At 42.1% G+C, this 27,237-nt stretch overlaps 1 protein-coding gene across 1 annotated transcript in view; it reads right to left on the reverse strand.

Moving 5' to 3' along the window:
- LOC306981247 (collagen alpha-6(VI) chain-like) overlaps nt 1–25,283 on the reverse strand; it is a gene marked incomplete at both ends in the record, with an annotated part of 79,137 nt that extends 53,854 nt beyond the window's left edge. Inside the window, 13 exons of the mRNA XM_079580807.1 lie at nt 2,091–2,337; nt 4,594–4,967; nt 5,959–6,552; nt 6,936–7,035; nt 9,187–9,312; nt 15,568–15,813; nt 16,167–16,300; nt 17,151–17,240; nt 17,321–17,436; nt 22,453–22,651; nt 24,681–24,772; nt 24,865–25,022; nt 25,275–25,283. Coding sequence (XP_079436933.1) covers nt 2,091–2,337; nt 4,594–4,967; nt 5,959–6,552; nt 6,936–7,035; nt 9,187–9,312; nt 15,568–15,813; nt 16,167–16,300; nt 17,151–17,240; nt 17,321–17,436; nt 22,453–22,651; nt 24,681–24,772; nt 24,865–25,022; nt 25,275–25,283 — 2,485 coding nt within the window. The remainder of the gene's footprint in view (nt 1–2,090; nt 2,338–4,593; nt 4,968–5,958; nt 6,553–6,935; nt 7,036–9,186; nt 9,313–15,567; nt 15,814–16,166; nt 16,301–17,150; nt 17,241–17,320; nt 17,437–22,452; nt 22,652–24,680; nt 24,773–24,864; nt 25,023–25,274) is intronic.
- Between the last annotated feature and the right edge of the window lie 1,954 nt (nt 25,284–27,237).

Here is a 27,237-nt window from a genome sequence, read left to right on the forward strand (position 1 = left end):
TCTAAACACTGAAAAAGCCGAGTCCACACTCCTCAAACTCCTCAAGTCTGTGCTCTGAGTCTGGACCCACAACTCCGTTCCCCGGAGTTCACAAGTACTGCACTCTGAATATTGAAAACGGCTCCCTACTACTAGTACTACTGTTCCCAGAGGCGGGTAGTACTCAGTTACATTGAGTAACTTTTTGAAGAAATTGTACTTCTAAGAGTAGTTTTTTCATACAGTACTTTTTTACTTATATTTAAGTAAAAATATAAGTATCTGTACTATAATAATAATATTAATTGTTACTTCTTCCACTGAGCTACTGAACTACTTTTACTAGTACTGCCAGTAGTAGTAGTAGTAGATCTTGTGCTCATAGTAGTAGAGAAGCCAAAATGTTGACTCAAGTAAGAGTAACGTTGCTTTGAAATAATTTTACTCAAGTACAAGTAAAAAGTAATGACCCAAACAGTAGTAGTAAGTGGAGAAAATGTTACTTGAGTACTGTGAGTAACTGAGCGAAAAAGTCTGATGTATTTTCAAGGACACCATAAATGGTGTGAAACAAAACAAAAAATCATGTGGAAATGGTGATATTTACAAAGAAAATTCAAAGAAAATGGCGGAAAATTCAGAACAACGAAACAATTCACAAAGAGTGCAAGACAAACTACATCTACTTCTTTGGTAATGGTCTTAACTTTAATAGCTCTTTTCTACCTTCATCAGGCCCAATGCGCTTTACAGCAAGTAACCAGTCACCCATTCACACTCTCATTCAAACACCAATGAATGCAGAGACTGAAGGCGAGGACGGGGAAGTGTCTTGCCTGAGGACACAACAACCGTGGGCATCTTCAGGAGCGGGGATTCAAACCCCCGACCTTCAGATCATGAAACGACCCGCTCTGCCATCTGTGCCAGTGTCACCCCATTATTGATCAAAGAGCATTTGCCACTTAAATATTTACTCATAGTGGAAAAAAGAAACAATTGTTTTTAAGTAAGAGTGCAGATACTTCAGTAAAATATCAGTTAATATTAAGCATAAGTAAAAAGTATACTGTATGAAAAAACTACTCTAAGACGTACAATTTCTTCAAAATTCCATACTATCCGCCTCTGGTAGGAGTAGAAGTAGTAGCACTAGTAGTAGCACCAGCACAAATAATAGATACAGACGGCATCTTGTCATAGAAGGGGGCGTGGCTTCGCCGAGGGGGAAAATAGAATCTTTTGGGAAACACATTTTTTCGCTCTTTTTAGCCATTTTCTGGTGGAATATGAACTTATTTATCACATAAATAAAGTCAAGTATAAATCGGGCCCATTTGGATATTTTCTTACAGCAGATTGTTCAGTAGAAGTGAAAAACGGCAGTTGTAGCAAGCGCTAGCTAACCGTTAGCATTAGCCCGACGCTAACATGTAGCATTATGTTAGCATTCTCCATTATTTATGTATTTATGGGCTGTTGAACAACTTTGCTCCGCCCCATGTCTTTGTGTCTTTATTTAGTAGAAACTATATTCATAATTCAGCATTTGTTACAGTAGATTTTAAATAATTAGAGAAAGTTTCGATTTTTTCAAAATTGTTTTCCCCCTTAACTGTTTTCAAACATGACCATGTATGGGCGATTCCAGAGATGCCGTCTGTATCTATAGTAGTAGTAGTAGTAGTAGCAGCAACAGTAGCAACAGTGGTCCCACTTCAGCCCCTCCAAATCTACCTTCATATGTCTATGTCATATGCACCACATTTTGATTGCCTATGACGAACTTAGTGTTTGATCGGCTCATGTCATCATTGCCTCCCCAGGGGGCGCTATTAGGTCCGCTTTCCAATTCTATTTTAAACAACTTTAATTCCACTGTTATGCACACGGGTCAGGGTTCTGTTGCCTATAGCAAACGGGCTGTTATGATGCAGCGCACTAAATTTAACACCAGGTCGTTGCCATGGCAACACGATGAGAGATGGTGCGTGGCAATCTTACTTTTTAGATCGGGGTCATGTGACGGAAGTCTGTACCAAATTATTTTTTTTAACAACAAAGGGGGCGCTATTTCTCTTATCAATTTTAAACTTTAAATTTTAAAGTACCCTCTTTGAGGCCCGTCGTCCTCGACATCGTGGTGGTGGCACTGCTGTAGATGTTTTGGCACATTGTCTTCTGCAGAACCTGCTCCACAGCCTTGAGTTGGGTGAAACTGTCCACGGAGAAGACGTGTTTGTGTTTTGGGTGAGACGCCATCTTTTCCAGCTCGGCCTCATCAGCATCCTTCACACCGAGTGCGTACACGGTCACGCCTGCTCGCCGCAGCTCCACGCTGGCCTGCACCACGTCGTCCTGGAAACGGCACCATAGTTTAAACAAACACATGATTATTTTATTATGGTAAAAACGTCGATCTGACCTGGGCCTCATTATGATTATGATTAATATGATAAAAACATCCCTCTGACCTGGGCCTCATTATGATTATTATTATTATTATTAAGGATAAAACGACCCTCTGACCTGGGCCTTTTTATGATTATTATTATTATTATTAAGGATAAAACGACCCTCTGACCTGGGCCTCATTATGATTATCATTATTATGATAAAAACATCCCTCTGACCTGGGCCTCATTATGATTATTATTATTATTAAGGATAAAACGACCCTCTGACCTGGGCCTCATTATGATTATTATTATTATTATTAAGGATAAAACGACCCTCTGACCTGGGCCTCATTATGATTATTATTATTATTAAGGATAAAACGACCCTCTGACCTGGGCCTCATTATGATGATTATTATTATTATTAAGGATAAAACGACCCTCTGACCTGGGCCTCATTATGATTATTATTATTATTAAGGATAAAACGACCCTCTGACCTGGGCCTCATTATGATTATTATTATTATTATTAAGGATAAAACGACCCTCTGACCTGGGCCTCATTATGATTATTATTATTATTAAGGATAAAACGACCCTCTGACCTGGGCCTCATTATGATGATTATTATTATTATTATTAAGGATAAAACGACCCTCTGACCTGGGCCTCATTATGATTATTATTATTATTAAGGATAAAACGACCCTCTGACCTAGGCCTCATTATGATTATTATTATTACTATTAAGGATAAAACGACCCTCTGACCTAGGCCTCATTATGATTATTATTATTATTAAGGATAAAACGACCCTCTGACCTAGGCCTCATTATGATTATTATTATTATTAAGGATAAAACGACCCTCTGACCTGGGCCGCATTATGATTATTATTATTATTAAGGATAAAACAACCCTCTGACCTGGGCCTTTTTATGATTATTATTATTATTAAGGATAAAACGACCCTCTGACCTGGGCCTCATTATGATTATCATTATTATGATAAAAACATCCCTCTGACCTGGGCCTCATTATGATTATTATCATTATTAAGGATAAAACGACCCTCTGACCTGGGCCTCATTATGATTATTATTATTATTATTATTAAGGATAAAACGACCCTCTGACCTGGGCCTCATTATGATTATTATTATTATTAAGGATAAAACGACCCTCTGACCTGGGCCTCATTATGATTATTATTATTATTATTAAGGATAAAACGACCCTCTGACCTGGGCCTCATTATGATTATTATTATTGGACGGGCCTTTCTGTGTCGAGTTTGCATGTTCTCCCCGTGTCTGCGTAGGTTTCCTCCGGGTACTCCGGTTTCCCCTACCACTAAAAACATGCACAATAGGCCAGGATGAATGATGTGTGTGAGTGAATGTATGGTGGTGGTCAGAAGGTCCGTTGGCGCAGACGTGTGTAGTCGCGAAAGCGCTTCTGACAGTCTCCCCCAGGGGAACTGAAGCTACAAACGTAGTTTACCACCACCGAGTGTGGAATGAATGTACAATTGTCTCATGTAAAGCGCTTTGTGACTATATGTCTGTGAAAGGCGCTATATAAATAAAGATCTTCTTCTTCTTCTTCTATTATTATTAAGGATAAAACGACCCTCTGACCTAGGCCTCATTATGATTATTATTATTATTATTAAGGATAAAACGACCCTCTGACCTAGGCCTCATTATGATTATTATTATTATTAAGGATAAAACAACCCTCTGATCTGGGCCTCATTATTATTATTATTATTATTAAGGATAAAACGACCCTCTGACCTGGGCCTCATTATGATTATTATTATTAAGGATAAAACGACCCTCTGACCTAGGCCTCATTCTGATTATCATTATTATTAAGGATAAAACTTCTCTCTGACCTGGGCCTCATTATGATTATGATTATTATTAAGGATAAAACGACCCTCTGACCTAGGCCTCATTATGATTATTATTATTATTAAGGATAAAACGACCCTCTGACCTGGGCCTCATTATGATTATTATTATTATTAAGGATAAAACGACCCTCTGACCTGGGCCTCATTATGATTATTATTATTATTAAGGATAAAACGACCCTCTGACCTAGGCCTCATTATGATTATTATTATTATTAGGACAAAAGTCCCTTTGACCTGGGCCTCATTATGCTTATTATTATTATTATTAAGGATAAAACATCCCACTGACCTGAGACTTTCCGTCCGTGATGACCACTGCCACCTGCTGGACACCTGTGCCCGCGCGGCTGCCCCTCGCCGCCGTGAACATGCTCTTGCGGGTGAAGTTGAGCGCCTCGCCCGTGTTGGTGCCTCCTTCATGGTAGTGCAGGATCTTGATGAAGTTGAGCAGTTCCGTCTTGTTGTTGAAGCTGTCAAGGTAAACCGGTGCTGTCGGCTCGTGGTTGTACGTGACGATGCCCACGCGAACGCGGGTCGGGCTGACCTCCAGGCCCCTCACCACTGAATGCAGGAATGTCCGCACCAGTTGGAAGTTTGCCTTCCCAACGCTTTGAGACTCGTCCACGATGAACACGATGTCCGCCACCGTCGCCCTGCTGCAGTCTAAGCACACACCAGAGGAGAGCGCAGAGGGAGGTCAGACACTTGAGGTGGTCACAGGGCTGCACAATATTAAAGTAACTTGTGATATGCAAAAACGATATTATTGCAATATTTTATCAAACCATTTCAACAAAATACGTTCCATTTTATTTAAACTACTAATTTTTCAGCAGAAGTCAGGAAAACAACAAAATCGGGATCAAAACGAGGGTCAAATTTAACTAAAACAATAATACATTTTTAAGTTCTGTTCATTGTTTTTTCGGCGGATGTGTGGAGTTAGCTTATGAGCTAAAGACATTTGAGACCTACACATTTCTTCTTCTGAAACACTGAAGAGGCACCAAGAACTCCCCACACCTGCAGCAAAGTGGAGGTGTCACAAGAGGTGCTATAGGAAGCAATGAAGGGACAAAAGAGGAGGTATCTGGGCAGGACTCACAGCTGCATTTATTTGCTAAAATGAACTATTTTAACCCTGTATTTAGCATTCACCCATTGCTGAATGTTGCTTTTTTATATAATTTAAACTATAAAATCAAAAACAGTTCATTTGAATGGAATAAATTATTATCGGGAGTAAGGAGTCACGACTTTTGAGAATGGCAGGTCTACCAGATCGTATCAACGTGAAATAAGAAGCTATCGCTATGAACAGAAGTGTCTAGAAATGATCATCGACATTGTTTTAATGACGCCATCTTTGATGACCATTAGACCAAGGGTGTCGAACTCACTTGTGTCGTGGGTCAAAATTTGGGTTGTGGGCCACATCTGTATTCATGATTAAACTGTAGACAGGACGTTGCCATAGTAACACATCCACATACCTTTCCACCTCAGCACATGAATTTACATTAGAATTTAAGAAAAGGACAATCGCAGACATTGTTGTCGCCACGACAACGTCCTATAGTTTATCATTGATCCATAACGACGGCACGTGACGCCGCCGCGTGACAACGGCATGTGACGATGGCGTGTGACTGACCTTCGCTGACGTTCCAGTCTGCTTCCTGCTGCTCGAACACGGCCTTCAACGTGTCCACAGCCTCCACGGTCGCCGCGGCCATGGACTTGTTGACGGCCGACAAGTTGTAGAAGTACGGCGCAGTGGACACCTCTTTCATCTGGGTCATGGGCGCCCCCAGAGACACTCCCATCACCGTGGTACCCGTAGCCTTAAGGTCACGCGCCGCATTGAACACGGGGTCGCTGGACTCCATCGCGCTCAGCACCACCAGATACTGCAATAAGCCCTGCTCCGCTCTGCCGCCGTTCGCCGCCGTGAAGAAGGTGAGCGCGTGCTGCAGCGCTGCGCCCAGGTTCTGCGGCTCGTTGGGCTGTGGCCGGCGCAGTTTCAACTTCTTTATGTCAGCCAGAGTCTGCTTTTTGGTCTGGATAGCGTTCAGGAGGAACTCTGTCTTCACTGCGGCGCCATACTGCGCCAGGCCCACCCTGAAGGCGTCGGCGCCAACATTCAGCTGGTTCACCATGCGGTTCAGGAACAGCTTGATATTGAAGTTCGTCGGAGAGAGGCCGCTGTCCACCAGGAAGAAGATGTCAGCGAACTTCTCTGCCAGCGCTGGAGGACAGAAACGAGAGTGAGGAGACAGACCAGACTAAACTTCAACTGACAACAGGAACAAGAACGAACACGAGAAATCAAAGACAGAGCAGAGAGTGAGGAGACAGAGCAGACACTGTGGAGCCTTCAACTAACAACAAGAAGTAGAACAACAACAACACGACCAATGAGCTCCTAAAGTCAGCGCTGAAGGACAGAGCAGAGAGTGAGGAAACTTCTAACCACTGCCCACGAAAAGATCTTTACTCTACATTAAGAGAAAACATCAGTAAGTAAAGTAGAATACATTTGAGTGCGGCGATGAGTGTAAAAACCTCCCCTCTCTCTCGTTCTCTCTCTCTGTCTCCCCTCCTTACTCCCTCTCCCCTGGTCCTCCTTACCCTGCTGCATGTCCTCAATGGTCACACACATGGTCTTCAGCAGGTTGTCTGCGAGCTTCGTCAGGTCCTGGTAGTCAGACTTCTGCACTGTAAATTTCGACTAAGGTCGCAACATGAAATAACGTGTTATAATTACTAGGAGACCTGACATTTTCAGCATTTACCCTCTATTCCATGTAAGAAGTACATTTTCATGAGAAAATTACGATTAATTGCTTTTCCATTTTACAGCAACATGCTTCTGCTCCAAAAACAGGGTTTTGCGAGTACTGACTAACTTTACATGATGTCAGTAATGATTATTTGTGGTCCTGTTGTGCTCACGCTCATTATAAAGTATCCATTATCAGATTCTGTCCCATTTACTAGGATTTGCCAGTTTTGAATAATATAGGCTTAACATTGGCTTTACTTGCTTTTTTCTTTATCCAGCACATGGTTTTAGTAACTCTCACTAACCTCCCCAGTGTCCTCTACTGCCCCCCTGTAACTGGAACTTGACTGTCTAGTAATCGTAACGGGCAAAACTAAGCTGTGACCTATCAGGTTGCTCTGAACTGTTAAGAATTCAAAAGAGAGGTGTTGAACAGCCTCATGTATGTCGTGTATCATCAGCAGAAACAGCAGAAAACAGGACCTTTCCTGTTTTATTTTTCATTTATCGACATAAGGTGAGTGTATCTTTGGATATATTTGTGTTTGCTCAGAGAGTTTGATGTATTGTTACTATTTTCATTTTTTTTTTATATTTGAAAAATGCAACAACGCTCTACCTTACAACACATTTATTATTAAATTTGGTGACCGTACAGTGGCCTGTCTAATATTAGTGGTATAAATGTAAGTAGTAAAGCTCCAGACGTGTCATTTAAAGACAGAAAATAGATACATAGGGGTAATTTACTAGTCTTCTCGTGCAAAAGTGCAGCAGCAGCAGCACAGTCATTTGTGTATTTTTTACTCATGGACCATCTACATATTAGCTTTGGCTCTATTACTGTACTCATTATTTCTAATGTTAAATCAGGTGCAGCCTGTCCACAACATCTAATACTACTGGTTATGATTAAAGTTTTTCTTTTATTCCCAGACAGTGACAGCTGTGAAGATTTAGAGACTGACTCTACATCAAGACTGAAGGTAAGACTGCACTGATCAGTGTTTTAAACAGCATGTCATTTAGTAAAATAATCTTAAAAATGGTTTGTGTGTCCAGTGTCAGACTGAGGAGTCCAGCTGTGGAAAGACCTGATGAGACGGAGCTGAACACACTGAGGTGAGACACTCAAATGTTTGTGTCAAAAACATTTACCTGTGGTTTGGACTTTAGTATTAGTACAGAAGTGTTTAGACTTCAAATATAATATAAATATATAAATATCAATCCTGATTTTGATCCTTATTGTCATAAAACTGAGGAAGTCCATAGTCTTTTTTATCTGTTTTTACTGAGCTTACTGATTGTAATTCTTTGTTTTACAGAAATCTGAACTGCTGTGAAAACTTTGAGACCATCTCACCATCTCAGCATCCAGGCAGTTGGTAAGACGGCACTCATCGTTATATTCTGATAAAGTGGCCATAAGTTGGATGTGAAATAACATTTGTGAATGTTTTGTGTGTGTCCAGTGTCAGACTGAAGAGCAGCTGTTGTAGACTGATGTGAACTATAACTGCAGAAATAGAGATTTTCTTTTTCTGTTTTTTTTTCCTTCTTTTTCTTTTCTTTAAATGTATTGTGTCCTCTCTGCACATTTGTAAAATATGCACCTTTTGCAATAAATAAAAAAAAAAGAAAAGAAAAAAAAAGAAAGAAATAGAGATTTTCTATCATGAATTTCACCAAAAATGTAAGTGTTTTACACGGTTTAATGTTAAATAAATTGACTTTATAACTACACTTTGTTTTTCTTTATTACAACATTTATATCTTGTACTAAATTTGTAAAACTTCATTAAGGGGAATAACCAATAAACCATAAAGGGAACAGGAATATTCCATTAACCAGTACTAAGCATAATAGTACAGGTTGAGGACATATTTAAGTAACAAAAGTAATCAGTACTCGGAATTCCCAGTTGCCAGTACTAACATGTCTAGTTATCAGAACTTGTATCATTCGTAATGAATACTGTGAAAGCCGTCTTAATCAAACTAGCGTTACTAGTAATCATGGCTTAACATTGGGTGTAATAATTATGCATCGGGTTTACAACTTATTCCAAGTAAGTAAAATGAGTTGGAATTTACAGTGTGGATGAAGCGCTCAAACGGTCGTGAGGCGATCTCCTGCAGCTGCGTGTCGTTGGCCTGTCCCACTCCGACGGTGAACACCAGGACGTTCCTCTGCCGGAGTGCCTGGGCCGCGTCCAGCACCTGCAGGGGGAGGTCCACAGGGAGAGCCGTTTGTTTGAGAGCCGATACAACTTCTGTGAATATGTCCGAATGAAAAGTGACAGAGACGTGCATTGGAAAGAGGAGTTCGAGCTTTAAAACGAGCCGTCCCTGCAGGTCCAGATCTACAGGGGACAAAAGGGAGTGCCCCGCGGGTCCGGATCTACAGGGGACAGGAGGGAGTGCCCCGCGGGTCCGGATATACAGGGGACAGGAGGAAGCGCCCCGCGGGTCCGGATCTACAGGGGACAGGAGGGAGCGCCCCGCGGGTCCGGATCTACAGGGGACAGGAGGGAGTGCACTGAGGGTCTAGATCTACAGGGGACAGGAGGGAGCGCACTGCAGGTCCAATTCAATTCAACTTTATTCCGGACTCGTAGTCCATTAAAAAGAAATAAAAGACAATTAAGATTGCATTTTAAAAAGACAGTCATGCCAATGTCTCCACAAGTCAGACTGATAATTTTATATTTGTGAGGGACACTAGTATTTCATTTTCAGTCTACACATAAAGCTGTACATCAAAGTTCGTTGTACGGCCTGTAACGTGTTCACTCTGGCATTGACAAACATTTCTGAGGCACTTGACCATCTCGGCTTCTTCAAAAACACAGACAATGCATCTTTATAGGCCACCTGCAGCCTGCGCATGCTGCCTTTCTTATAATGAGTCCAGAGATGAGCCGTGTACAAGGGAGTACAGTACACTTTAAATAAAGTCAGCTTTACTCTGTACAACAGCCAAACTTCCGCGCCAGAGTATTGGCCTGGGCGTACGCATTGTCTATAGATATCATCATCGTCATCATCAGTCATGTCCTCAGTGATGATGTGCGAGGTACTTCACTTTGGTGACAACATGCAAAATATCATTACACAAATGAAAGTTTGGAAAAGTCATGTTCTTGTCTTCCTTGGTTTTACAAATCAAAACCATGCTCTTCAAACTATTGTACTTAATGTCATGTTCCACACCATAGGTTGAGCAGATATTGAGGAGCTGCTGTAAACCAGCCGTACTTGGACTAAACACGACTAGATCGTCTGCATACAAAAGATGATTCAGAGCAGTATGAGACGCAGGCAGTGTTACAGGCTCTGAGTTTAGTCGACAGTTCGTCTAGATACAGGTTAAATAACACTGGGGACAGAACACCCCCCTGTCTGACCCCATTGCTCACTTTAAAAGGGCCAGATACACAGTTCCTCCATTTGATTTGCGTTTTGAAAAAACGCACAGCATTATGGAGGACCGTGGCTGCCAAAACTATAAATATATACATAAATAAATAAATAAATAAATAAATTTAAAAAAGATAAAATTTGCAAAGAAATGCGTGCAATTATGAGAAAAAGTGCATTTATTTCTGTATTTATTTATTTATATATTTATTTATTTCTGTATTTCTGTATTTATATATTTATTTATTTATTTTTATATTTATTTATACATTTATTTCTGTATTTCTCTATTTATTTCTCTATTTCTGTATTTATTTTTGTATTTATTTATTTATTTATATATTTATTTATTTCTCTATTTATTTATTTATTTCTCTATTTATTTATTTATTTTTGTATGTATTTATTTATTTCTCTATTTATTTATTTATTTCTCTATTTATTTTTTTATTTATGCATTTATTTATTTATTTCTCTATTTATTTATTTATTTCTCTATTTATTTATTTATTTCTGTATTTATTTATTTATTTCTGTATTTATTTATTTATTTCTGTATTTATTTCTGTATTTATTTCTGTATTTCTCTTAATGAGATGCAAATCATGGGGTGGGTCGGGATGCCTCTGCTGTAAGCTCATTGGTCAATCTTTTTCCTTGCTCCAGAGCTTGTCCAGCATAGACGGCCATGTTGAGATCACTGTATTCTCGCTATAGCCATGTCAGAACGAAAACAAAAAAAAAGCATTCTTCCATATGCAGCAATTGCATTGTGTGTGTGTTTTTTAAACAAATAAGTAAATTATCCTTTGCTCTGGGTCGCTGAACAGCCTCCATTTTGGAGTGGTGAACGGTTGCATGTTGAACCTCAAGCATATCTAGTTGGGGACTGCTGTGCTATGTTCTAATGAGCTGAGAAGACTGGCGGACAGGAGAATCTGTAGTGTTGACTATATTATTGTCCGTTTGGATCAGTTACGTAAAGTCCCATCGCCAGACGTCAGTCTTAAGGCGGCATTAGTACTACTATAAAGAACATATTTTTCGGTATTCGCGTAGCCCTGGCGCACACTGATCATTACATTAAACATAATCAACAGCAAATATGACCAGACCAACTACAGCTGTAACATCAGTCCTCGTGGCGGAAACGTCAGTAGGCCTACATGCGTTTCTCCGAGCTGAGCCTCCTCATCAACACATCCTTCTACTCAAACTTGAACTTATGAGTGAGGTCCTTTTCAAAAGCAGCTGAATGAGCTGGGCCTTGCGTCTGTGCAGAATACTGCGCCGATGCAACGAAAACACGTTTCCGAGCGTGGAAAACGACCGGACTCTGGGGCTGTAGAACGAGCGCCTGCACCCCCACACTCCCCCCCACACTCCCCCCCACACTCCCCCCACACACACCCCCACACTCGCGCCACCGTTTGTACCATGAATATGGCTCGGTCAGTGCTGTGGCCGCGTCCACTTTTCAGTCTCTCTCAGCCTTCACTGAAAGCTCCAGTGTCTGAGTGTAAAACGCACTCTTCGAACGCGGGGACTTTTCGGCGGATTTCAGCGCTTTGTAGTAAAACACACACGAGCACCTGTCACTGCCTTTGCCTCTCACGAGCATCGTGGACTCTCGGGGCGGAGGATGATCGTTGATGCCCCTCTATCATATCACCTATATTTTATTTTGTGCCCAGACAACACGGGAGCCGTGCGCAATTGCGCACGAGCGCAGCTTGGAAGGAACCGTGCCAGAGAAAGAGAGAGAGGGATGAAATGCCGCCTCCGTGCTAGAGGAGGAAATAGTTAGGCTACTTGTTGTGGAGTTTGGGCTGGTCTAATCGGGCAGAAAGCGCGAAAGTAACACTGTGCAATTGAGTGATCTTTGCCCAATTTGTAGTGGTTTGTAGTGGGCACACGCATCTTGACAGCATGGCGCTTCTCAGCGCACGCCTGTAATGTACATGTACGCACTTTGCGCGAGAGCTCGTCGCGTGCGGTGTATTAAACCGATTGAAAGTGCAAAGTAACACTTCGCACATGAGTGATACGTATCTTGGCCCGGTTTGTCGTGGTTATCCGGCCATCCTGCATGTTTTCTAGTGGTTATAGCCGTCGCTATGGGCTGGCCATACGGGGCCATGCCCGCCCCCCCTGACACAGATGTGGTGTAGTAGACTACGTGATACGCAGACATACGCCGTATAACCACGAGAAGGCCTGCAGAACTGCTGTACAACCACTACAAATTGGGCAAAGATCACTCATTTGCACAGTGTTACTTTCGCGCTTTCTGCCCGATTAGACCAGCCCAAACTCCACAAGTAACCTAACTATTTCCTCCTCACGGAGAGAGAGGACCGGCGGCATTTAATGCATGTAGGCCTACTGACGTTTCCGCCACGAGGACTGATGTTACAGCTGTAGTTGGTCTGGTCATATTTGCTGTTGATTATGTTTAATGTAATGATCAGTGTGCGCCAGGGCTACGCGAATACCGAAAAATATGTTCTTTATAGTAGTACTAATGCCGCCTTAAGACTGACGTCTGGCGACGGGACTTTACGTAACTGATCCAAACGGAAAATAATATAGTCAACACTACAGATTCTCCTGTCCGCCAGTCTTCTCAGCTCATTAGAACATAGCACAGCAGTCCCCAACTAGATATGCTTGAGGTCCAACATGCAACCGTTCACCACTCCAAAATGGAGGCTGTTCAGCGACCCAGAGCAAAGGATAATTTACTTATTTGTTTAAAAAACACACACACAATGCAATTGCTGCATATGGAAGAATGCTTTTTTTTTGTTTTCGTTCTGACATGGCTATAGCGAGAATACAGTGATCTCAACATGGCCGTCTATGCTGGACAAGCTCTGGAGCAAGGAAAAAGATTGACCAATGAGCTTACAGCAGAGGCATCCCGACCCACCCCATGATTTGCATCTCATTAAGAGAAATACAGAAATAAATACAGAAATAAATACAGAAATAAATAAATAAATACAGAAATAAATAAATAAATAAATACAGAAATAAATAAATAAATGCATAAATAAATAGAGAAATAAATAGAGAAATAAATAAATAAATAGAGAAATAAATAAATACATACAAAAATAAATAAATAAATAGAGAAATAAATAAATAAATAGAGAAATAAATAAATATATAAATAAATAAATAAATACAAAAATAAATACAGAAATAGAGAAATAAATAGAGAAATACAGAAATAAATGTATAAATAAATACAAAAATAAATAAATATGTAAATAAATAAATAAATACAGAAATAAATAAATATATAAATAAATAAATACAGAAATAAATGCACTTATTCTCATAATTGCACGCATTTCTTTGCAAATTTTATCTTTTTTAAATTTATTTATTTATTTATGTATATATTTATAGTTTTGGCAGCCACGGTCCTCCATACAGCATAACAGGGTACACCTTTTTGAGCTAATTTCAAGAATAGTTTTCTATGATTTACCCTGTCAAATGCTTTGGAAGCATCCAAAAAGCACATGAAAACAGCTGAATTTTGTCTTCTATATTTAGCAATTGTCTCTTTAAAGGAATAGGCCACCGTTTTTACATACTCCGCGCAGTAATCTTCACTTTACTGTGCGGATGCCAAATTACTCCTGGTATTCTTACGCCTTACAATTAGGGATGTCCCGATCCAATCACGTGATCGGGAATCGGCCCGATCATGTGGTTGCAGACTCGATCGGAATCGGACAACACCTCCCGATCAGGACTCGGATATTTATATTGGTGTGCTCTCTATAACCTTTTTACTGATAATTCTAATTGCTCTTTTTTGCTGCAGGAACAAGGGCTTAGTGGTACTGCTGTATGTGTTACCCCAGACTTCAGTGCAATAGCTGAAGTATGGGAGAATCATCAAAGGAGTAAAGCATACTCAAGTTACAATCAGACACATCTCTGATCAATATGAGCTTTCCAAATTATTGTTTCCGTCTTAAACAACACCTAGAAACTTAACTTCCTTGACTCTTTTAATACTAACTCTATCAATTGTGATTTTCGCATTTTCAATTTTGCTTTGATAACAAAAAATCTTATAGTTTGTTTTGTCCCAATTTAAAGAGAACTTTTTTTTGTTAAACCAATTTCTCACATTTAACATATCTTCTTCAGTTCTTTCCGATACTTCCAACAAATTACTTCCTGATTGACGACACTAGAGGCCGCCATTGCTGTAGTACCTCCATATCGCCACTAGGCCCCCATTGAAAAGCATTGGAGTTTAGACACGTTAAAAACAACTTTAACGCCTGGTTTCTATTTTTTCAACACTAGACTAGGCTAAATCTTCCTCCTGAGAAAACGCTGGGTTAGTCACAATATAAGAAACCAGGCTGGTTTTCGTAAGAAGAATTTTAGAAATCTCGTACTTAATGAGGGTCGGACTGTTAGCATTGGAGCAGCGCGAGCTACACGTCGCGCAAGGGCCGAGTCTACGGTGAAGATCCCGCCCTTATGCCCTTTTTAGGAACATGCTTCGTCAGATGACTACGGTCCCCCACGACCGTAGTCATTATGGTTAACGGGGAGGAGTGAGCAGAAGCTGTCCATTTATATATACAGTCTATGGTTGAGTCACAAATGCCATTAATAAATAAAATAAAAAGCAATGGCATGAAGACGGACCCTTGTGGCACTCCACATATAAACTCTACATTCAGAGTTTAGCCCATTGATATGTACATACTGCTTAAGATATACAATATAACTTTGAAGCCACTGGTGTGTTATAGCCGCAATCCCATAATTGAATCATTTTGACAGTAACAACTCTTGATTTATGCTGTCGAATGCTTTGTAAGTCCAATGCTGTTGATCCAGATACAGGATGCAATGAAGTGAATGTTGCTTAAGCTCTTTATATATATTTTTTTTTCACCATTTTTTTTTTTTTAACTCAATTTTTCCTTATTTTTACCACAATTTATTATTCTCCCAGTATCATGAAAGTACTGGTATCAGAAAGACCTCTAAACCTTCCAGAGTGTGTGGTACCTCGTCTGTGGAGCTTCCGCCGGTGATGACCACAGCGACCTGGGGCACCCTCTGGGCCGCCCGGCTGCCGGCCTTAGGGATGAAGTAGTTTGTCTGGAGGAAGTCCAGGGCCGCCCCGGTCTTCGTGCCCCCAGTGCGGCACGGGACCTTCTCCAGCGCGTCCAACAGGATGCTCTTCTGCAGGTACTTGTTGAGGAGGAACTCTTGATGCGGCTGATCGCTGTACTGCGCCAGAGCCACGCGCACCTGGACGAGCGAGAGCAACAACATCAACATCATCTCACTTTAGTCGCTCCAACACACTCCACAATTTACAGGCTCCAAATCAGCGACATTTGGAAGATTTTTACAGATCAAATTCCTGAACAAAAAAACGAGAATATTTAAATGTATAACTAGTTTATTTAAAAACCAAACCAGATCCATAATCCCTCTGAGCAAATCTTTGGAACTAATATGTCACAAAATAAAAACCACACATTTAAACCTGACTCTGAACTTTATTTAGATTTTGACATTTTGGAGGAGTTTGGAAGAGTTTAGAAATGTTTGTAGTAAAGGTTTGGAAGCGGCCCGATACACCCTCCCCCTGTCCTTACCCTGTCGGCGCCGATGTCCAGTCCGGTGATGATGTGGCGCAGGAATCCTCTCATCAATTCGAAGTTGCTCGAGTTGTTGCACAATGATCCATCAACCAGGAGAACCACATCCGCCATCGTCGCTCTGGCACATTCTGAAACGATCCGACAGGAAATCAGCTACAGCATGAGAGAGTGAATGGGAGACTGGTGCCTCACTGTAAAGCGCATGTATGTATGTATGTATGTATGTATGTATGTAGGTACTGTGTATGTATCCGTTCGTGCTGGATATCAAGCGGTTTGTCTCTTAACATCTTGAAATGAAATTAAATCAGAGCCATTTGTTACTTTTGGCCATTGGGGATGACCACGGCCATTTTTGGAAAAGTGACTCTGGGACTCTGCCATAGGGATAACATGGGGGCTTCAAACTTAAATAACTCCCTGAAAGGGTGTGGGATCAAGCTCTTCTGGCATGAGCAAGTGTGGGAGATTCCCCTGTGATGTCCTGGACAGTGTTGACACAGATTATCTGATGAAGTAATTTTGATTACTGATTACTCCGTGAAAAGGTAACTTAGTTAGTGACAGTGACATCTTTTTTCAAAGGCATTCAGACACTAATGCACTTTAATGGACTTTAACAGTATCCACAAAGCTTCACAGATTCAGAGAGTGACGTATTTCCATCTCTCTCCTTAATGTTTTTTGTCGTTAGCCGTCTTTAGGCTAAAAATGTGTCATAAACGTTATGTCACTCCACAAGACGCAAGAAAAAAGAAGCATGTTTTTCCTCAGGAAAATGATAGAATAGTAACTCACAAGGACTTTAATCTGACACTGGTCTGGAAAAAGTAATGGTTAGTAATCAGATTAGAGAAACTCATTACTGACATCACTGAGCCTGGATACTTTTTTGGGGGGATTAAAATCAATCAGTCCGTATCAAGTTTTTATCGAGTTTTTTATTCAGTATCAAAATCAAGTTACTTTTGGACTCACCTGTGGACAGCTGAGTGTCCTTTGGAGCTAGGAGACCGTTGCTTTTAGAGCTGAGTGACCGTTCGTTATCTTTGGACAGGATGCTTTGGTCTGGAAGGAAATGAGGGGGAGCTCAGAGTGCGTCATGTTGCTGTACTGCACCGGCCCCACGTGCTGCGGTGCCATGTCACCAGCCACGACAGGAAAAGCCGAATCTGCTCCAAGTTCTGCGTCCCAATGCTCCACCAGGAACACCAGGTCGGCCACGGTCTTCTCGTGGCGATTAAGGACCATACCACCTTCAGAACTGGCACGTAAGATCAGAGCGCTGTCAGGGAGCAGGTGGAGCGCCGGGTTTGGTGAAGCAGTGGTTTGGGCGTGAGGACAGAGCAGACTAAATGAAGTGTTGGTGAAGCTTTGATGAAGCTCTGGTGAAGCTTTGATGAAGCTTCACCATCAAAGCTTTGGTGAAGCTTTGGTGAAGTGTTGGTGAAGTGTTGGTGAAGTGTTGGTGAAGTGTTGGTGAAGCTTTGATGACGCTTTGGTGAAGCTTTGATGAAGCTTCTGATGAAGCTCTGATGAAGCTTTGGTTAAGCTTTGGTGAAGCTTTGATGAAGCTTTGATGAAGCTTCTGATGAAGCTTTGATGAAGCTTCAACATGCTTTGATGAAGTTTCTGATGAAGCTTTGGTGAAGCTTTGATGAAGCTTCAACATGCTTTGATGAAGTTTCTGATGAAGTTTCTGATGAAGCTTTGGTGAAGCGTTGGTGAAGCTTTGATGAAGCTCTGGTGAAGCTTTGGTGAAGCTTTGATGAAGCTCTGGAGAAGCTTTGGTGAAGCTTTGATGAAGGTCTGGTGAAGCTTTGGTGAAAGCGTGAGGCGTGAGCGGTGCGTGTTGAACAGTTAGTGACTGACCTTTGATTCAGCGCAGGCAGCAGCAGAGTGGTTCATGTTCAGACCAAACGAGTCAAAAGCCTCTGAGGCGAGTCGCACACGGTGTCATTTCCTACACGTTTTAACACATACAAACTCGGTAGAGTGAACTAAAGTGGAGCAAAAAGCAAGTGCAATCTATATCTGCAAAGGCCGCAGAGCAAACTTAGTGCACGGGTCCTCATGAATATGCAAAGCAAGGCAATTTTGCCACAATTTGCAAAATTTGTGGAGAAAATGCAAATGATTGCATTCAGCCATCGCTGTCGAATTTATCTCGACTGTGTGAAGTAAAACTGCATAGGAAATGAGTACGTGGGAGAAGCAGGCGTAGAACAATATAATGCAGTTTGCTAACCAGTGTGGTTTTAAACGTTTACAAATGTTTGTACAATTGTTTTAATGATGTGCAGGATAAATAAAAAAGTAAGTTACCTTGTTTCCCTTGGCAGTTCACAACCACTGTCCATTAAAAAGGCTCCGTCCCATGTCCTTTTAAAGGATCTATATCATGCTATTTTAGCCATACCAAAGTTAAGTATAGGCATTTATATGATATATTGTACCTCTACCATTATGGAGCACTCATTTTTGTGATAAATATAAGTGTTTTCTGGAGGTATTTTTCAAACCCGGAAGACACAACGCTCCGATTCAGTTAACTCCGCCCCCTCTCTCCGCACATACAACTTTACCGTAATATAAATAAACAGCAATAAGTGAAGTTACTTCACGATGCAGTTATACGGAGTTGACATCTGCAACACAGCTTCATAAATGGCTAACACACAAGCTAATATGCTAACACACAAGCTAATACACGTTTGGATTGACTCACCGCTCTGGTCCATCGCTGTTTACATTATGGGACTCGCGTTGGTTATAAAAGTTAATCCACTTTGATTCTGGCGAAGGTTCACCAAACATCCATCAGAGACAGTTACGGAAAAACACTATTTTGGTGATAGTCGCTGAATCCCAGAGAAAAAAACAACTTCGATTGGCCTCTTCTTGAAAAAAGTTGAACAAACTCCTCGTCCTCGTAGCCAAACGCTCTTTTTTTTCTCCGTGACATGATCGTTAGGTAAGAAAAAAGAACAGGTGTGTCCAGTTATAACGAGCTCCATCTTCACAGCTGCAGCGCAAACATGACTGATCTGTTCAGACGCTCAGGGGATGTGTTTGTTTTGGCCACAGCTGACCTGGAAGCACCTCAGGCACATCCCTTTTTTTTTTTTCTCTTTGCATCTCTCTTACGACAGAAATAATGAAAAAGCTGTTTTACAAATTAAAATCGGGCTGTAAGACATTGCTTTACAGACGTCGAGCACTTCCGTTCCGCTGTTACGACACAACTGAGCAGGTCAGTCGTTCACCAGGAGAGGGAGGAGCCTCAGAGAGCAGGATTCAGGAGGATTACTGAGAGCTGCGTGAATGAAGCCACAAACCACTCTGGGGGTGTTTTTGATAAGGAAATAGCATAACAACATGGCTAAAAGCTCTAATAAGTCGATTTTGCATGATATAGGACCTTTAAAGTCCTTAATGCTCAGGGGGTTTATGCACAACAGTGACGGCGTATTGATGCTCGGCTACAGGAGGAGGCATGAGCTGCCCGTCCCCGGGGGTCTCTAAATAAGCCAGGTACCCGAGTGTGTTCCTGCTTGATTGATATTCTCTGCTTTTGAAGAGTCCATGATAAAAACCTCATAGTCCTCGAACAAACATCCAGCAGCGCTGAGCTGTTTCCTGCTCGTTTCCATCTCAGATATGACCTTGGTCTGTGCGCTCTGTACAAGCAGTACGTGACATCCTCGAACAGCGTGTGGAGGGCATTGAGTTGTTTTTGTTTAACTGAAGCCAACACACACACAGGCAGTATAGCTTGGCTATTTCTTTAAAGCCAAGAGAATTTATTTGCTATATCCTAATAATAATTTGTTTTTTTTTTAATTGAAAAGTGATCATAATTGATTGTGAACATCTGTCTGGGCATGTATCCGTCATAACTTGTAAATGTTCCCTCAAAGAGCTCTGTCAGGAATGAGAGCAGTTTTGTGCAGACTGTGCTCACACAGTGATGTCATTTGCCCCGCCCCTTTTCTCCTATCAGTTAACATGGAGAACTGGAGAAGTCCACATAAAATCAGTTACTCCACAAAAACAAAGTCGTTTTTCGGCCGCGTAGAGAAACGGTGCAGTGTTAACTTGTTGGTGCAAGTGAACATTGGACATTTTACACAAATCAATCGACTAAACATCAAATTTAAGCGGCAAACATTTTACCTTGTTCTCCGTTTAAATAAACGGGCTTCGCGCTCGACCGGAACTGTCAGTACAACAGAAGTGCCCAGACAAGGCAAAAAGAGGCAAAAAGAGGCAAAAGCCTAGAATAGATTTCCATTGACGTCACCCTACTCGCACAGTTCCATATGGCGCCATCTTGTGTGTCAAGGGTCTAATCGTTTGTGTTACGGATCATTGATAATATCGTGCTCACACCTGTGTTGTGTGGGGCTGATCTCGACCTGACGAAGAGAAAACGCCTCAATATCTCAAAAATAATTCATCACTAAGGAACAGAAACAGAAAAACTTTCGTAGGACAGATTTAAACTGTGGCCACGTACCGCTCGTCCCGGGTGTCGGGTCTGACTTTACGGGGCAGCCTGTGCTTATTCCACCCTGTGTCTGTGTCTGAGTCTCATGTCTTGGCTGATGTACTCTGGTTTTGCCAGGGCCTGTCAGCTTTTATCTGACAGAAAAAAGCTGCTGGTGCATTTAGATTGCTTGTGATTTTGGTGTGAATTTGTGTTAGCCTGAGTGCTTTCTTGCAACGTAGATTTCAAGGAGTTACAAAGCTGTTGAACTGGTGCCGGAGCAGCAACGAATGGCAAAAAAAATGTGCCTTTTCTCATTAAAAGCTAACTGATTTATCATTATTAAACAGATTTGACAACGGGGCTAGCTAGTAGCATGAAATAATACTATGAGCTCTTAGTCAATTTATAAAATGCACTGAGCATTTTGAATAGGCCACCCTTTTTACATACTGAAATATGTTCTTACCTGAGCTTAGACACGCTTATTTGTGCCTGTCTGATCTTCACCCGTGCCTTCAATCACATAAACACAGCACAGACGGCGTTAGCATTTAGCCTCTCCCTCTCTCCTCTATAGCTCCAAACCAGGTGAAGATAGAAGCTACCAAGCTCTTCCACGTTTTCCCGATTTAAATATGATTATGTGAAGTGTTCCACTACAAAGTATAATTACACAAAATTAAACAATGTGGATTTTCTAAACTGATAAAAGGGGGGACTATATTGTAAGGCGTAATAATACCAGGAGTAGTTTGAAATCCGCGCAGTAATCTTCACCTTACTGTGCGGATGCCTCGTTTGGAGCTATAGTGGAGAGGAGGAGAGATTTGACTGAGGGCACGCGTGAAGACCAGACAGCCCCAAATAAACTTGTCTAAGCTACGGAACGAACATATCTCAGTATGTAAAAACGATCTATTCCTTTAAAAAGTCTAAAATGTGCACATACATCTAAAAAATGTATGTGCACAATAGTAGCTGCACCATGCTTGCTGTGAGGGGACTAGTGTGAGCTGTGTGCATGGGAGAGACTACAGTACATGTGACGTGCACTTTTATTTTAGCAGAACTGCCAGTAAAAGTGCTCCCAGTGATCAACACGCCTCCTGGTTCTTCCTTCTCCGCGCAGTTCTCCATCGCGACACAACGCCGAGACCACAAGGGTTAATGGACGTGCCCCAAATCCAAAACATTATGTTGAACTGACCCACACCTTGCATATCTGTATTTAATACACACAGTTTCCCATAGTAAATCAGGTGCAACATTCCCACTCGTTAATTTTAAGTACCACTCGCATTTAGGTCCAGGCTTAGTAAGTGACTCCCAAAGAGGGATCAGAAGCATCTGGGAAGGAGCTCGTGCAGAGAAAATATCCACTGTATTTCACCGTGATCCCGTCTCTACATAATTCTAACCCTAAACATTTTTTAAAACTACAATATAAACTTAATAAAGCCAACTAGCCAACAACTTTTTTTCCTCGAACTTCTTAGTGATAAAACAGATGTTGGTCCTAAAAAAAACACCAAATCCAAGACTTCAGCCTCCACCTTGGAATCCGCCGCTCTTTCTTTCAAACCACACGTCAAGCAAAAAATCCAGACTGCGTTCTTCCATCTCAAAACGTATCATGACATTTTTCACCTTCTTCACTGCTGAAACCCTGATTCATGCTTTTATTACATTATCATTATTATTACACTGACTACTGCAAGAGCATCCTCTATGGCACACCATCCAAAACCCTCAATAAACTGCAACATCCAGACTCCCGCTGCTTCTCACCCAAACTCATCACCCCTGTCCCTCAGAACCTCCACTGGCTCCCGGTCCCTCACCACATCCAGTTCAAGGTCCTCCTCATCACTTTTAAAGCCCCCTCTAACCTCACTGACCTCCACCACCACTCTCCATCTCGCTCTCTCTGCTCTTGTAAGACCAAGGACCTTCTCATTCGCCGGCCCCACACTCTGGAATACCCCACCTTCAAGACAGAACTCAAAACCCACTCATTTAAAAAGGTTTTTAATGTTCAGTAGTTGCCCTATAGTTTTTATGTGAGGTTTTGTGTCGGATTTTATTGCTGAGAAATGTGTAATAAACCGCAAATCAATTGATCCCAGCTTCTCTTCTCTGGAGTTTATAGCCTCGAGGCCAGTGTAACAGCTCATTTGAAAGCTACAACATGCAAAACTCATCCAAGCGCTTTCTTTGTTTCTGTGGTCATGATTCCGTCACATTTTCATCACATTTTTGCTGCTTTTGTGTTGCATTTTTGTCACAGTTTCGTCACTTGACTGGTTTGGTCTGAACGCACCATCGGGCAGAAGCACAAACAAACAGCTCCTGCAGCGTGTGACCAGTGTGGCCGGCGTGTTTGTTTGTTTGTTTTATCCCATCACACACATCACCTAGTCTCTTATTACATTTCATCATCATCACAGACATCATCATCATTACATGTAAAAGACACACAGCAATATTCTCACTCTTACGTAGTGATATACATTGTGTCCTGATCAAAAGACTGCATAAACATATATTTTACTTACAATTCAACGCATCCTTTAAAGCTAGTGCTCGCAGCTCCATAAACCAATCCTTTACTTCTTTAGTGAAGGTTCTGGAATCAGTTAAGCTCACAGTTTCTGGATGGAGCTCATAACATTTTTTAGTGCCTATGTAACTGAGTGAATGTTCTTTTGCATTTCAGGATACTACACGGACGGTTTTCATCTCTGACGACTCCGCCATCGTGGGCTGTGTGTCTAAGGGGAACGACCTGGAGTACCGGTCAGTCATCATAGACTTTGTGGACTGGTGTGAGCGCAACCACCTGTGCTTGAACATCAGTAAGACAAAGGAGATGGTGATGGACTTCACGAGGAAGCCACTACCGCTGAACATCCAGGGGGAGGACATTGAGGAGGTGGATAGTTTCAAGTACCTGGGTGTTCACCTCAACAATAAACTGGACTGGTCCCACAACACCAACTCCCCGTACAAGAAGGGCCAAAGTCGCCTCCACCTTCTGAGGAGACTGAGGTCCTTCAGAGTCAGGACTTTTTATTACTCTGTGGTGGCCTCTGCTCTCCACTACACTGCCGTGTGCTGGGCCCCGGGCAGCACAGAGCGGGACAAGAACAGACTGAACAAGCTGGTCAGGAGGGCTAGCTCCGTCCTGGGCTGCCCCCTGGACTCTGTGGAGGAGGTGAGTGACAGGTGGGTGTTAGCCAAGCTCACCTCCATCATGGACAACACCTCCCACCCACTGCACGGGACTTTAGAAGAGCTGAGCAGCTCTCTCAGTGGAAGACTGAGACACCCTCAGTGCAGGACGGAGCGCTACTGCAAAGCCTTCATCCCCACTGCTGTCAGATTGTACAATAAGACTGTAAAGTAACATGTGCAATAATCTCTGCATCAGCTGCACTTTATTCCCTGTACCAGCATCACTTATTGACATCCTGGCCTAGGACTGTAACTTTACACCTTGATATTTTACTTATATGACCTGTTCTAGTTTTTATCCTATTTTTATTGTTGTTGCTCACCTATTGTTGTATTTCTGCTGCTTGTTGTACATGGGATACCTCGTTTTTATTCTATTTAACTGTTTGCACATTTTTCTGTCTGTTTTTGCACAACACTGAGTGATCTTCTTGAACGTCGACTGTAACAAGTGAATTTCTCCATTGTGAGGTCAATAAAGGATTATCTTATCTTATCTTATCTTACACTGCCCCCTGGTGGTAGATCTCGTTACCCTTGTAGCTGTATCTGCTGTTTGGTGAACAAAAGCTTTGAGTGAAGGTGGGGCCAGGTTATGAACCATCTTGAAGACCAACTGCAACATGATCGAGTGAAATAAAGTCATCAAAGTTCAGCATTTCATATTTGTTCAGTATGTGACAGTGATGGTGTTTGCTTTTTTTGAGCGCGTGTTTGTATAAAGATACCACCAGTAACCGGTGTGGCCGAACAGTCTGACCCCACTGACCCCCCGGACTCACCTGTCCGTTGCGCCTGGCTGGACCGGCTCAGGACCAGGATGTGGAGCAGCAGCAGCAGCAGCACAGACCCTCGATGTGCCATCTCCAACGTTCTGAGGAGAATCAGACGTCAGTGATCATTTTGACCAAATGCGATTCACAAATCCATCGAAATCAGCGCTTCTACTTTGTTCATGGTGCTCACGTCAGGCACCACGTCTGCGAGGGGCACTGAGGCCACTGCTGTCTGGCCACTGCTGTCTGGCCACTGCTCTCTGGCCACTGCTCTCTGGCCACTGTTCTCTGGCCACTGCTCTCTGGCCACTGCTCTCTGGCCACTGCTCTCTGGCCACTGCTCTCTGGCTGCACTCAACGGCCGGAGAGAAAGGTAAGGGGAAGGTGCAGAGAGGGAAGACACATCTCAGCTGAAGACTGCGGCAGAAAATCTCGGGGTCTCTGTTATACCTAAATGAAATGATTTTAATCCTTATTGGTGTAATTGAGCTTTTCAAGCTCAAGAAATTGGCTTGAACCTAACATGGTCTGCCACACTTTTTATTTGTGTGTGTGTTTTTTTTTTCTGTTAACCCTTGTGTCATCCTTTAATTTTGTTACTTTCGCCATCCTAGTGTACAAAAATGCACACACCTAAAAACAGCCATACAATCACCATACATTCATATTTTTTTCCACTTTTTTTTGCATAAATCTCTTGAACTACTAGATGTCTTTCCAAAATTACCAAACATTCAATCATTTTATGAATTTTAACCCTTTAAATGCCAGCTTTATTTTGCAAACTTTGAAAAATGTCTAACTAAAATTCAGAAAAAGTTGAACATTTTCTGAATAATAAACATTAGAGAGCTGCGGCTTTGATGGTGTTTAGAGCCTTGAATGTGTCAAAGTTTGGACCAGTATTGATTTGACTGCATTAGTAATTTTTCTGTAGTGGACAGTGGTCTTTGCTCTCCTATCTCCATATAAAAGTCATATATTTTATAATGTCAGCATTTCATTTTGAAGAACAAGAGTCAGATTTGACATTTTGACTGTATTTTTTCAGTTTGGACCTTGTTCCTGTTGTCGGCAGATGAATGAAATCGTGGTATTTTCCCATTAGGATATAATGGAGCAATGGCAGAACCTGGGACTTTTCTGACATAAAACTTCAGATTTTAAAGAAAAGGAGTTGAATTTGACATTTTCACTGCATTTTAAAATGTTCCACTTTTCTAACATTTTACACAGATGCATGTATCTTCAGTCAGCTGAAGCTGTGGCCGAGGGGAAACAACAGGATTAGTTTGCCTTTGTGTTTTCTATAAAATATATGAATATTTTTAAAATGAACAAGTGCCCAGAAGACAGGGGAGATGATCGTGGACTTCAGGAAAGACACAGCCCCACCGCCCCCCCTCGCCCTGACAGACTCTCCCACCGCCCCAGGACCTCAAATGGGAGCCAACCATCAGCTCCCTTATCAAGAAAGTCCCGCAGAGGATGTTCTTCCTGCGGCAGCGGAGGAAACTTAAACTGCCGACCAAGATGCTGGTGCAGTTCTACACGGCCATCATCGAATCCATCCTCACCTCCTCCATCACTGTGTGGTCCATCCTCTCCTCCTCCATCACCGTGTGGTCCATCCTCTCCTCCTCCATCACCGTGTGGTCCATCCTCACCTCCTCCATCACTGTGTGGTCCATCCTCACCTCCTCCATCACCGTGTGGTCCATCCTCACCTCCTCCATCACCGTGTGGTCCATCCTCACCTCCTCCATCACCGTGTGGTACCCCGGCGCTACAGACCGTGACAAACATCGACTGCAGCGCATTGTGCTGCTGCTGAGAAGGTGATTGGCTGTGAGCTCCCATCTCAAGGACTTGTACTCCTCCAGCACCTGGGTCGGATCACAGCTGACCCTTCTCATCCTGGACACGGACTTTTCACCCCTCTCCCCTCAGGCAGGAGGCTACTGTCTATCCAGACCCATACCTCCTGCCACATGAACAGTTTTTTCCCCTCCGACATTAGACTCATGAACAAAAACTCGTCCCAATAACTCTGTATCAGACTCATCAATATTCTGCTCTATTGCACTATATGTCCACACTCATATTTGCTGCTAACACTCAGTGCACCTGTACATCTGTAAATACACTCACACTGTTGTTCTATGTCAAATTGTTGTCTTCATCATAGTTTAAATGTAATCCTCTTACGCATACCCTTATAGTCTTATTGTCTTCTTTAACGTTGTTCTAGTTTTCCTCTTTTTATGTATTCTGTTTTTTATGTAAAAAAAAAATCCTAGTTGTGAACCTGTTCATCATCATGGCAATAAAAACAATTATGATTCTAAACTTGGACTAAACCTTAAAAATGTAAAAAGTGAGACTTACTGAGAGTCGTCCTGATCAGCACAATCCCAGGTCCATGTGCGGACTGATCCAGGCGAGGAGCCTCCGAGGGTCCAGGAGGCAGAGGATTCCTTCCCCCAAGACCTCCCCCTCATCATCATCCATATCATCCATCACCATCATCCGACCTGCGGTCACAGCGCCCCCTGGTGCTGAG

This window comes from Gobius niger (assembly GCF_951799975.1).
Source record: "Gobius niger genome assembly, chromosome: 22".
In the NCBI taxonomy this organism is placed as follows: Eukaryota; Metazoa; Chordata; class Actinopteri; order Gobiiformes; family Gobiidae; genus Gobius; species Gobius niger.